Source organism: Lontra canadensis, unplaced genomic scaffold, assembly GCF_010015895.1.
Source record: "Lontra canadensis isolate GAN:19392208 unplaced genomic scaffold, GSC_riverotter_1.0 scaffold2, whole genome shotgun sequence".
NCBI classification, from domain to species: Eukaryota; Metazoa; Chordata; class Mammalia; order Carnivora; family Mustelidae; genus Lontra; species Lontra canadensis.
Window position 1 is genome coordinate 59,905,330 of NW_022630996.1, and position 13,268 is coordinate 59,918,597.

At 45.0% G+C, this 13,268-nt stretch overlaps 1 protein-coding gene across 3 annotated transcripts in view; it reads left to right on the forward strand.

Moving 5' to 3' along the window:
* SLC25A13 (solute carrier family 25 member 13) overlaps positions 1 to 13,268 on the forward strand; it is a 178,217-nt gene that overhangs the window by 108,177 nt on the left and 56,772 nt on the right. For 2 of the 3 annotated variants that reach the window (XM_032874629.1, XM_032874647.1), the window contains 2 exons: positions 472 to 559; positions 1,020 to 1,178. In XM_032874629.1, the coding sequence (XP_032730520.1) occupies positions 472 to 559; positions 1,020 to 1,178 (247 nt within the window). The remainder of the gene's footprint in view (positions 1 to 471; positions 560 to 1,019; positions 1,179 to 13,268) is intronic. The other variant, XM_032874639.1, reaches the window with a different exon arrangement.

Below are 13,268 nucleotides of genomic sequence, written 5' to 3' on the forward strand. Positions count from 1 at the left end.
GTAGTTAGGTTTATCATGGTGAACACAAGGGTACATCAGTGTCGAAATACTATGCTTTGCATCTGAAGTTAGTATATTGTAGGTCAGCGACAGTTCACTAAAATGAATAAACAGAACCCCTCAAACCTACCAGTTTGACTGATGAAGAATAATGTCTCCTTAATGTTTTTCAGTTTGGATCTCCCTGATCACTGCTAAGAATTAAATATTTGAAAATAGGTTAATAACATTTTGGGGGGGAGTGCATAATGGTTTTCATTATGTTCAGATTTGATTTTCAGCATTAACGACAGTAATAACTTTTTATTAATAAGAACAACAAACTCTAATCCTGCCTTACTCTTTGATATGTTAGTTGATACCATGAATTTGGAACCCAGTGGGCAATTTAAAAAAATCATATGTGCTCATTTCTGTTCTGTCCTTCTTTCTGTCTCCTGACCCCCGCCCCTGACTCCTGTGTGTGCAAAGAAGAAGGCCTCGGTGGACTCATCCCGACCGGTTCTCCTGCAGGTTGCAGAATCGGCCTACAGGTTTGGGCTGGGTTCCATTGCTGGAGGTTAGTCATGGATGAGTGCAGATTTTTCACTTTTATTATTCCTCAAATTTTCTTCTCTGATTTTCCACCTTACGGTGTAAAGGACAGAGCCTGCCTTGGTCTTTCCAAGCCAGTTTCCTGTCTGTACCTCTGAGATGGGACGAGAGGAAAGGAACCTGCCTGTGGTCAGGGCCTTTTTCTCTTAGCTGCAGATAGTCTTTTTTAAAGATGGGTGAACGAGGAAGTTAGGCTGAAGGTGATGTGTTTTTGTACATTTGAACTGTCTGGGACATCGTTTTACCAGAAGACATCTGAGTGAAAACCTGTAGTTGTTTACTAGGAAAGTTCGTGCACTTTTACAATCTGTACGTGCACAGTTTGTCCCTTTCCTTCATCCGGCCTCTCTTTGACGTTGACCACCTTCCCCTTTCCTCTGACTGACCTGACTGCCTCCTGAACTATTGGCATTATCTGATTTTAGCTGTTGGAGCCACTGCCGTGTATCCTATCGATCTCGTAAAAACTCGGATGCAGAACCAACGATCAACCGGCTCTTTTGTGGGAGAACTTATGTATAAAAACAGCTTTGACTGTTTTAAGAAAGTGCTACGCTATGAAGGCTTCTTTGGACTGTACAGAGGTTAGTGCCATGTACTAAATTCATGTAAGGTGAAATAGTAGCCAGAAGGTTTGGTTTTCCATCTGCATGCCTGAAATGGATTAGGGAGACTGCATTACAATGGAAATGCAGCAGATTCTCAATTATCCATGCTAATGGGAGTAGGCTGGAGGCATCCAGGGCATGGCTAATCAAAACAGCCCATAATCTGAAAGCTATTTATATTGCTTTAGTATGTTTTATTTCTTAAAATAATTATTTTTTATAAATATCCTCAGTGGGTTTTTTAACCCACTGAGCCACCCAGGCGCTCACCTCAGTGGGTTTTTTAAAAGGCTCATATGATTTGTCTTCCTGAAGTAACTGCTCACCAGCTAAAACGAAAAGGCATCCTGGGGACAGAGCAGAGACTACTCGGGATTAATGATTGTCCTTGAATATACCCCAAAAAAGTCCACTAATGGGTAAAAAAGTCCAAGTAAAGCGGGTTCAGTGGAACCCTCCTTTACTGCCTCTTTCTTGGTTAAAGTTGCACCTTCCCTTCCTCTCACTCTACCCAATGGAGTTGATTCATGCACCACTCTAACAGGTAGTCCTATCCAGCTGTTCCTTCCATCCTCTAAGGTTCATGAAACAAGGGAAACAGTAGCAAGTTGTATGGCATCATAGAAAAGATCCCACAGATCCTGACTGGTTTTCTGTTGGCATTGGCTTAAAGAAGCTTGACTTTACTTCCCAATCTCTCTGTATTGCCTTCTACAAAGACAAAAGAAGTAAGTGTATTTGCTAAAATACAGTATTGCAGGGTGCCTGGGTGGCTCAGGTGGGTTAAGCCTCTGCTTTCGGTTCAGGTCATGATCTCAGGGTCCTGGGATCAAGTCCCGCATTGGGCTCCCTTCTCAGGGGGGAGCCTACTTTTCCCTTCCCCTCTGTGTGTCTCTCTGCCTACTTGTGATCACTCTCTCTGTCAAATACATAAATAAAGATCTTTAAAAATAATACAGTATTGTGGGGCACCTGGGTAGCTCAGTTAGTTAAGCTGTCCTACTCTTGGTTTTGGTTAGGGTCATGATATTGGGGTCATGAGATCAAGCCCCATGTTGGGTTCTGTGCTAGGCACGGATCCTGCTTAAGATTCCTTCTTTCCCTCTGCCCATCCCCCATGCACGTGTGCCCACACACATTCTGTCTCTCTCTTAAAAAAAAAAAAAAATATATACACACACACACACACACACACACACACACACACACAGTATTGCAAGGTGTTTTAAGCTGAGCCACTTTGCCATTTGGCAACTGCACTGTTGGCAAGGTCTTCCCTCCCTCTCAGTGCTTGCTGTAGAAGAAAATAGTATTTAGTACTCTGTGGGGACAGACCTTGGAACTGGCAGCCGCGGAAACCTGCGCCTCTAGGCCTCTTCTGCCATCTGCTGATTCCAGCTTCATCTTATGCATCCAAGTGTAAAAAAACAAAGACCCCTCTTGAAATCTCTCACCTTAGAAACAAGGGGGTTTTAAACTCCAGAGAAGCTCCATTTTGCAGGTTCTGTTGTAGGTAGATAACTCCCATCAAAGGCCTTTTGATCTGTTCTCTACCCTCTTTCCCTCACCCCCTGCCTCTTCTTACAATTGGGAAGGTCTTTGACCCCAGGTGATTGATGATGACCCTTACAGGGTCACTGCCTTCCATTTGAAATACTCTTCTGTCCTGGTGACAACAAACCTCACAAATGAAATGTCTCCCAAGTAGTACAAGGTTAATGTCACAGTGCCTGCTTTGCAGTGACTCGGGCAAAGGCTGCCACCTGCCCCATTCCTGTGGGTGGTTTTCTGCCTGGAGAGCTTTGTGCATCAAAACAGAAGGGCGTCTGAGCCTCGCCATTGCTTTACAGACTGCTTTTATGGCCTTCCCTCTGTATTGGATTAAATGTCGAGAGTGCCTTTAGGATTGTGAGAAGTACTTTTTGTCCTGCTCGATGTCTTTAATATGCTTGTATTGACCTGGTTTGATGTGATGTTGAGTCCCTTCTCTTTCCTCTTTGACCAGTCTGACAGATCTTGATTCTTGGTTTATCCAGGTTTTCTTCCTTGACCTGTTCTTTTAACCCCATAGACAGAACAGCTTAAAGCATATATGAGTATTGAGTGCCAAGCTATAATATGGCCATCCCACAAACATCATGCTATTTCAGAGATTATGTATGTAAGATGAGGGGCTGGAGGATGGGGGGCGGGGAGCTGGTTTTAACTCCTTAGAGAAGGGGAGTCAGCCCCCCTATTAGAGATGGAAGCTCACTTTGAAAACCAAAGACGCAGTCCTGCCCTTTTTCCTGGTTTAGAAACCACCGTTTATCTTACTGTTTTGGCTGCCTGAACCCTAGGGGGTTCCCTGTGAGAGGGTGCTAGGTAGGATGTGAGTATAAGAAGATTAATTCTGAGAGTCATCTCTGTTCATTTCCTCTTGAATTCTTCTATTTTCTAGTAAATGGTTTTAAAGCAAAAGATTTATTATAAAACCTTGTTGGGTTTTGTTCTTTAGTTTGGATCTTGAGAGCAAAGAGATGATTGGTGGTAGTTCAGGTTAAAAAAAAAACATTTTTGACCTTGCTTCATAAAAATGACCTGTTCCGGGGCACCTGGGTGGCTCAGTGGTTTAAGCATCTGCCTCGGCTCAGGTCATGATCTCAGGGTCCTGGGATCGAGCCCCACATCGGGCTCTCTGCTCAGCAGGGGCCTGCTTCCTCTTCTTTCTCTGCCTGCCACTTCCTACTTGTGATCTGTCAAATAAATAAAATCTTTAAAAAAAAAAAATGACCTGTTCCTTTTATTGATTAGTTGGGGACCAATTCTCTTTCATTCCTTGTACATAATTATTAATTAATAATTGTATGTAACTGCTTATTTATGAATGCTTGTCATTAGGGTAGGAGAAAGATGAGATGAAAATGGGAAGCCGTCAGTACTAGTGTAAATTTTAATAGAAACAACAAAACCTGAGGTACCCTGGGAATCACTATTGTAACCTGTGTGTGCAGCGTCAAGACAGCACGCAGCCTGCATGTGGTTCTTTCACTAAATTTCTCATCAGATGTAATTCTGATGTTTAAAAATTTTATTTTAGGGGAAACTTGAATTTCAATTTTGGGAATTTAGAATTGCCTCTGATAACGCTTCACCTAGCAGGATGTGAGAAGGTGTCAGAGGACATCTCGAATTTATAAACATGTTTTGAAATATGGAGCCTATTTTTTCTATTATGGAATTTTGCTTAACATGTAATTTTTCTGCATCAATACATATGTAATTGCTAATATTTTCTGAATAGTATAATTTGGGAATGTTGCACAAGTAAGGTCTCTCCCCTTATTTTAAAATTATCTTTATGCATATTTCAGAAAAAAGTTGGCAGTTCACCCTGAAAGAAGGTGCTTGCCGCATGCGTCCTTATTATAAGGTGAATGAGCATCTTCCTTGCTCTCTCTCTTTTTTTTTTTTCCTTTTCTTCTGATAACAAGAATACAGATCTCTCCAGGGGTGCTGTGTTTGTATGGAGAAATAATTCCTCATGCAACAGCTAGAATGAAGATCTTTCTAAAGAATTCTTGATACCTCCACCACAGGTGGTTTTTTCTCTTTGCTTTCTCTGGCAGCGGCCAGCCCCTGCATGCAGTCCAGAGGTTATCCAGTCCTAAATTGGGAGTGCATTTCGAACACCGCCCCGGGGTCCAAAGGGGATTGATAACAGTGTCAGCAACTGTCCTCAGTGGATGTGGTGGGGCGTCCTGGACCTCCAGCAAGCCAGGAAGCGTTGTAGTACTGGGGATTTCTTAGGTCTTACTCTCCACGTCTCTGTGCAGTGCATCGTTCCCTTGTCTCCGAGAGTCTCTTATTGGGATCGGGATTAGTGATTGTCCCTTGGAAATCCTATGAGACTGACTCCGCAGACCTTCTCTGTTGTATACACTATTTTTTTGTTGTTGTTGTTATGAGAAAATGATTGATTTTCCAAGATTTTTCTGTAATTTTTGAAAATCAGACCCTCAGGCTAAGTCTGTCTGTATGAGGGGAAATAACACCCAGGATAATCCAGATCTGCCTGCAGTCAATTGTAGAAGGCTTCTTTTATTTCCTCCTCCCTCTCCAGATCGATTTTATGCATTCAGGTGTTTAAAATTCCTAATGAAGTACCTGATAGCTCATTTGGTTTGAATGAACCACAGGACCAAATGAGTCACTTATTGGCCTGCTATTGACTTGGCATATTAAAGAGAAACAATTGATTGGGTTGGGTAATCATCCCCAATTAAATGCTCTTACCAGTCCAGGAATAACTGATTTCTGCCTTTAAACTTTGCTCTACTCTCCTCCCTCAGATGCTTCAGGTAATGAGAGGAGCAGCCTTAGAATTAGGAAAGTTTGGGGGAGGATCTTTGGGGAGGGAGATTGAAGAGAAATCAGAATCCATGAGAAATACTTCTTAAGGAAAGGTTTTTGTTTTTGTTTCTGTTGATGGGAAAAGTCATGGAAAATCTATCAGAAGGAAAAATTAGATCATTTTATGAATTCAACTTAATTTGGAGCACTACTTAATGTTTTAGTTAATTGGCAGAAAAAAAATTTTTTTTGTTTTAATTAAACCCATCGATAAAGGCTTACAGAGTCTCAGATGGATCTATTTCACGTTGTCTGTGTGGTGCAAAAGCAGTCGTCTTCCATCCTGGAATGTTCTCAAGGTGACATCTAGAGGATATTGTGGTGATATCTCGGGATGTTATTGATATGTTTGCATTCTGGAAGGAAGTTTTGTCAGACATCTAGTTTAAGCGAGGCCTCTTGTTGTGGTTAATGTCTCTATAGAGGGTAGTACCCAAATTACATGGGTCCACAGTGAAGTTCCTTCTTGAGTAATTCTTGTGGATAAAAATAAACTTAAAAAAATTCTGGCACCAAAATAAAACTATTGGAGTTTCTACAACTGTTTTGCATAACTTAAGAATGCATGTGTCTTGGAACCAACTGCATTGAATCCTTGAACTGCACCAAATCATGGGGGTCTATCCTTGTCCAGCAAAGCTTCTAATGAGCACAAAATAGATTGGTTTGAATCTAATTATTTTTTTCTTTTTTAGCCAGTTTTTTTTGCATATTTTAATTTAGGGTATTAAGGCTGTGGAAGGATCAGAAGGCAGACATTTGCGCCTAGGAAGCTGTGAGCTGGGTAGTCACATCTGTGGAGATGTACAGCCAGCCAGCCCTACTGAGCACAGGGTGTTAACACAGGAGGCAGAGGTAGCACAAGGTCAGACCAAGGGGGGTGAGTGCGATATCAGAGGCCAGAGAGTGCCAGACGACAAGAGTGGTGAGCTTAGAAACTTGGGAAGGATGATGAAAAGATCGAAGTAGTAGCCCAGCGAAAAAAAGATTGAGTGAGTTAGCGCTGGGCCTCCAGGATGGTAATTTGCAACCAGTTGCCGTTGCTGAGGCCGCAGCAAGCAAAACAGGTTAAACCTCATCAGCAAGGAATTAGTTGAGGCAGAAGAAAAGATGAATAGGAGTTGTCATGTACCAGAGTGACAAATGGAAGGAGGGGATATGACCTTTCTTCCCAGTGATCTTCACTTCTAGAAAGCCAGCCCCGATACAGAGGAGTCAAAGGAACTAAATCCTTCCTAGACAATAATCAGTATCATTCATTTACATTTTGACACTCAGTCTTCTGAAGGCATCCTGAACCATGGTTGGTTCTTGACATTTGGAGTAAAACATTTAATCCAGATGAGCAGTCATTTAAATCTGACCATCTGCACTGTGGTCCCCCCTCCCAGCCATTTCCGCAGCTCTGCTGCTCAGTCCTGGTGGGGTGCTCCCCAGAGCCAGTGCAGAGACCTGGAGTGATCTGAAAGGGGATAGCTCAGTAGGGAGGGTGGAAATGCCTCATGCCTCAGGGCAATATGAGTCAAAGGCGGACAGACAGGCGGTTGGAGGAGGAGGGAGGAAAGAAGGTTTGAACAAGTGAAGAGAGAAGGCCATGGAACTAGGAGCACGAATAAAAGCTGTGAGACAGGGCGCATAGAGTGCTGATAGCTCCAGAATGAAGGGTAATCTGATGTTGAAAGCAAGGTGGGCTCTCTGGGAAGATGAGGGCAAGTGTAGTGGCCTCTGGGGGGAGGTCAGGAGGGTAAGAATTTAACATTGGAGGGGTTTCCTCTGGGTTGAAACTAGATAACACAAAAAAGTGCTTCATGTGCCTTTGGCTAGAGGACTGGGTGGTTTTTGTGCTCATTTCCCCTCCCAAACTCCACTACCATCTCTGCCCTGGACGCCCCCTTCCCCATTACGAGCTCAGCAGTCGCTTTCTCAGGACTGTGCTTGCCACTCCCGAGTGTGTTTTTGTCTGCCTGGAGACAGATGCTGCTTTAGTTACAGAGTTTCTTCGTTGCTGGGGGCCCTCAGCATCTGTGCTCCTTCCTGCCTCAGCGAGTGGGGCATTGCGGGAGAGCTGCACAAGGTGCTTGTACCATCTACGAGCCTGCCGCTCTCCCCAAGCCCGCTTCCCTGTGCATGCCTGGATTCGGCCCTGTTCTCCAGGTTGTCACCAGCGGGTTGGCCCTGCTGTTCAGTCCTTCAGTGCCCGGTACTCAACGCCTGTAAAGACAGAGAAGTAGACACGTGATGTGGATGCCCATCACACCTCCACTGAGCTCCTTTTGCCCTGTGGAAGGGCCCATCTGTGCAGGGTGCTGGCCCAGTACTGGCCGGGGCCCAGAGAAAAGTTTCGAACAGTCTGGGCCAGAAGAAAAGCCTTTACAGAGCAAAGAAAGGTGGAGCAGTAAGTCTACTAGAGGGACAGGGAGATGGCAAGCGGGGGCAGAGAATCCCAGCTGGAGGAGAGCTGTGGAGCTGAATGAACTCAACTCCAAGCGCCACTGCCCACAAGGACACAGCTAATAGCTACCAGAGACAGCCTGCAGACCTAGCATCCTGGGTCCAGACCCCACAGTCCTCTGCCACTCGCTAGAAGTCACTCCACAGTCCTCTGCCACTTGCTAGAAGTCACATTGTAAAAAGTCGCTTATCATGAGAGGTTGAGTAGTGTATAACTTCTTAACAGAAACATTTTAGTTTAACTTGAAAACCTAAAGATGTATTGTTATGTCTGTGCTACTTCCTTATCTCTGCACAGAGGAAGCAGGGCCACGAGACACTCTCGGACCAGATGTGCCCTTACATCTAGGGGACAGCTCTTCTAAGGCATAATGCTCTAGAGACAGCACTCTACTCCAGAATTAACTCTGGGCTGCGAACATTCATCGGTAGAATTGCCTCTTGTATGCAGGAGCAGAATCAAGGACATGCCTCGAACAGATAGGTAGAAACAGCTCATTTTTGAATATGTAATGAGGGTTGTGAACTGTGTCTAGCTCTACGTTTACTCATATAATCATTGTGATAACCCAATGAGTCATCATCAGCGCCTATGATTTACCAGTGAAGAACCTCAAGTTCAAGGAAGAGCACCCGCAAGATCACTCAGCAGGAGAGAGGTGCAGGCCTCGGATTCCAGCCCGGCTCTGTCAACCTCCAAAGCCCAGGCTCCAAGCCATTCATTTTGCTGCCAAGCCATTGGAAATAAATCGCTTCAGTTAGGCCAGCAGTATTAGTGAGTTTCTCTCAGAGTCCCTTCCAACCCTGAGATTCTAGAGTTCTATTTCTAAAGGTTTTTAAGTAAAGAATAGCATAGTAGCCCTCTGATCCAGCACAGTGCTCCGGAACCTCTTTGGGGTGCTGTAGGACACTCAGGTTAGAGGGTCCTGATAGGGGCTTAGTTTCCCACACCTCCAGCTCAGTTCTCGCTGGGTTTGCAAGAGGGGCTAGGATCAGAGGGGGTAGTGTGATGTATATCTCAGCCCTATGAAATTTGAAGACAAAATACTATATTAATATTGTACCCTGTAAATCTTTTCTCGCATTAGCAGCCTTCTGGTAAAGTTTGCCAAGGAAGCATTGCCATATGTGCTGATGGAGCTGAACTAAAATGAGAAGATTAGAAAACTAACCACACTAATAAATTTCATTTGAGGCAGTTGGAAAATAGACGGCTGTTTTGACAAGTTCGAAACAATACACACATCCATTCTCTGTTAAAATGAGTTTCCACAATCCAACAGAAACATCTTCCATTAGAAGCCTAATTTTTCTGCTGAGTTACCCAGATGTCAAACATACATGTGCTTTAAACTTCACTGGGATGGTTTTGGAGTGCCATAACCAGACTGGCTGTTTTAGGCATTACTGAGCCACGCCCCTCCCCAACCCCCCTCCCCCGCCCCCTGGGGCAGGGGGTCAGGGATCCAGAAGGGTTCCTGAAATCCCCACCTCTGGGATTTTTCATTGTCCCACACATCATGACCCTTTCCAGAGGGCATTTATGCAGGGCTGTTGGTGTCCAGGTCCGCATCCGTAGTGGCACTCGGGTCAGGTCACGGTCCACAGCTGCCTTTGTTTCCCTGATTAGCCAGAGCAGTCATCACAAGAGTGGACCTTATCCAGTGTGTCCCCAGGGGCCAACATCTGGCTTAAGTCTTAGGAATGGGTCTGTACTTTGATTTTATTCTTACTGAGTTGAAGTTGTTCATTTAGTGAAACTCAGGGCCTCCGATTATATTACTTTAACCTCTTGATTACTCTTCCTGCCTTAGGTCTCTGGCCCTAGCATCTGTCCTTCACCAGCCTCTAGAACTTTTTATTCTTTGAATTTCGCTCTCTACTTTAAAAGCCACCCATGTGTCTACAGACTTTGGCCTGAGCTCCTTACTGTGCCCTGAGAGAGAAGCAGTGTGCTGTAAGCAGTATAATGCACCAGATAGGAACACCCCTCCAGCCAGACCACCTGGGTTGAACCCATTCTCCCATCTAACAGCTGAGTGACCTTGGGCAGGCTCCTTGAAGTCTGTTTCAGTTTCTCTTGATGGGATAAGAATAACTTGCCCTGAGTTACTGTTTTGACTTATGTGGATTAAGTGTGTTGAGTCACCTAAAGTCCGCAGAATAGTGCCTGACATGTGGGAGGTGCCCCCGAATTCTGGCTGTCACCACTACTACGGTTACTTGGCACCCGGTCTGTGATCCAGCCACAGCCTTCAGTGGTCTTGCCTCAACCCCGACTGTGCCGTGCTCTTCAGACTTTGCTGCCTGTCACTCACTGGCCCCAGCTCTTTTCTCCAGTGAACCCCTGCATTGCCTTCAAGACCCAGATCTAGTACCTCCTCCTCTTTGATGCTCTCCTCTCTCCTGCAGGAAACAGCTGGTTCTCTCCACTGTGTTCATGTAGCTCTTTGATGCCTCTGGGCTCTGGGACTTACCAGAGATCCAGAGATGGTTTATTTTATTCTTTTTTTTTTTTTTTTTTTTTTTTTTTAGGTGGTTTATCTCCCTTGAGGGGCACACAGAGACACCCAGGGTTCCCTTTGCTTCTACACTGAGAATTTCTCCTGGCGGCGGCACAGACCTCACTGTGTCCATCGCAGTTCCTTCCAGTCCCAGGCATGGCAGAAGGCTCTTGATAAATGTTTGTTGAACAAATGAGTATCCGCTGCCCTACATTTAGTCTGAAACACAGGGTTTTCTCTTTTGTTTCGTTTTGGTTTTTGCTGTTCACGGTACATTACTAAATTTATAGTGAGAAAGACAAATCTCGAAAGCTTAAAAGGCTGGCTGAAGTGATCGTGTCTAACGCTGTAGTCATTTGGCTCTGTGGGCTGTTTGTTATTAGTCATTTTAAAAGACCGTCACAGGGTGGTTATAGAGACAAGAGATCATCATTTAAATCACAGTGCTTTCAGCCCATCCATGGTTTTGGTCTACAATTTAATGATGAGAAAAATACATCTAGTGAGTAACTATTTTTAACTAAACATTTTGATACTTGACCTGAATACAGAGGAAAATGGAAATTGTAAATGTTAAGGTGTAGTTAAAACAGCGCATCCCTCTATTTTACCTGTAGAAATTAGCATTGTATCTGTATAAAGTCATAACAAAGCCTCTTTTCTCCTATCAGAGACATCGTATTCTATCATTCAGTATAAGTAAAAGATTCCTAAGTGAATCTAGTTCAGGAGGAGAGAGTGCTCACTTTGAGTAAGAGCACTTGCTTGGGCCAGGTGGTTTCGTATTCATGTTTTCAGTGCTGCTTTGGTTCATTTAGATTATAAAGAGCATAGCCCACCTCCCAGCTAGTGAGAGCAGAGTTTTGGTAAGAGTTTACTCAAGAGAGAAAGAAGGCAGAGATCCCCCAGCAATGCCAGGGTAGGAATGTCCGTGGAACCTGGCCTCAGAGGGACCAGAAGATGGTAAAGGCCACCCCCCACCCCGACCTGGGTACCCTTCATGGGCTGTGTTCTCTCTCTTTGGTGTCTCTGTTGCATCGGCTTCCCATTCTCTTCTGTCTGCCCGTCCACTTCCTTATTATGTTCCTCATACTTATCTCAGTGTTCGGCCAACCCGGGTTCAGCCGCCCCCACTCCCCGTCTGCAGGGCGTCTGCTCCATTTGCGCCTCTGTACTCACTGGCCCTTCACTCTTAGGAGTCTGTTGCACAGTGGGTGAAGATCGCCCACCGGCCAGCTCCACTTACGCTGCCAGCTCGTAGGGCTCAGGTTGCTGGACTTGTGGCCTGCACGTGTTCTAGGTGTCTGATCCTTGATCAGCTGTGGGTGTGGGGTGAAGCAGGCTGCAGATATGGTGCCCTAGAGAAGACATTGCAAACTCAAAGGTTTCTAGGGTCCGGGCAGGTTATGTACGTGAAGAAAGGCAGGGTGTGAGAGGCAGATTCATGTTTGCTATGGGGCACAGGACAGGTGAGTGTTGTCTAAAAACACGGACTCTCGAGGAGGAGGGCTCAGGTTGGAATCCCAGCCTCACCATTTGTCAGCTGGGTGATTCAGAGTGATGAATCTCTGTCTGCCTCAGTTTCTTCTCTGCAGGGTGGTTATAAGAAGTAAATGAGTCAGTGAAATGCTGAAGGTGGTGCCTGATACACCATAAATAATACGTTAGCTGTTTTTAGGTCAGCTGTTTTTAAAGAACAGTTTCGTTAGCATCTGCATTCTTCTCATTGCGTTCCACAGTGAAATGAGCTTGCTCCCATTTTTCCTCAAACATGAAGTTGTTTGTGCTTTTTGTAGAACCAAGAGGCATAGAAAAATGTTTCTCTCTTGTGAAGATAGCAACAGAGCAAGAAAAATAATGAATGACAGTTGTCCTCAATCCCACGTCATCAGTAGGGAGTTTGGGGGACTGATGCTTGGTCCTAAAGGGCAGAGCCTCGCCCAGCTGGAGCAGATTGCCATACTGTCAGAAAGCGGCCAAGGGCTGTCAGATTGATGCAGTCTTCGGTCCATCGATCAATCTGTCTTTACATCTTTACAGTAAGCTCAAATTACATTGGAAACCTTGTGCTGCTCTATAAAACACACCTGCAGACTGGATACAGACAGCCCTCAGGCTGGCAACTTTCAGCCACAGGCTGAGGAAGATGGTGTTTGCCAGGCTGGTCTGGCACAGGGGAGACTGCCAGTGGATCGACCTTCTTATGTTGACGAATTAGAAAATTGTCCCTACCGACAGAGGCTAACGCTGTGAAGTCCCTCTCAAGGACGGCAGTATGACAAGGGGACAGTATGCTAAGGGGACAGTACGCTCTGATTCTCAGAGTTAGCTCACGGTGTGTTTCCAAGAAAAGGCTTTTTGCCTTTGATTTTATTTCCTTAGCATGAATGAAGATGATGACATTTTTTAGTTTACCTGTATCAATCTGCTCCTGTTGTGACTGCCTTTCCCTGAAGCTGCCTTTCCTGTGAAAGGCATCCTCTTCCTGTGCCCTTGATACGTAATTCCCACTCTGTCTAACATGTTTAAAACAGAACTTCTCACTTCCCACCCCAAACCCGTTACTCTCCCCAGGCTTCATCTCTCCCCAGGTATTCATGTCAAACCCAGTTTTTCTTTTTCTGTCTTCTCTCCTCACAGACAGACACACACACACACACCCCACCCACCCACCCACCATTAGTATGCCCTTTTTCCCACACAGCAGCGAGAGTGGTCT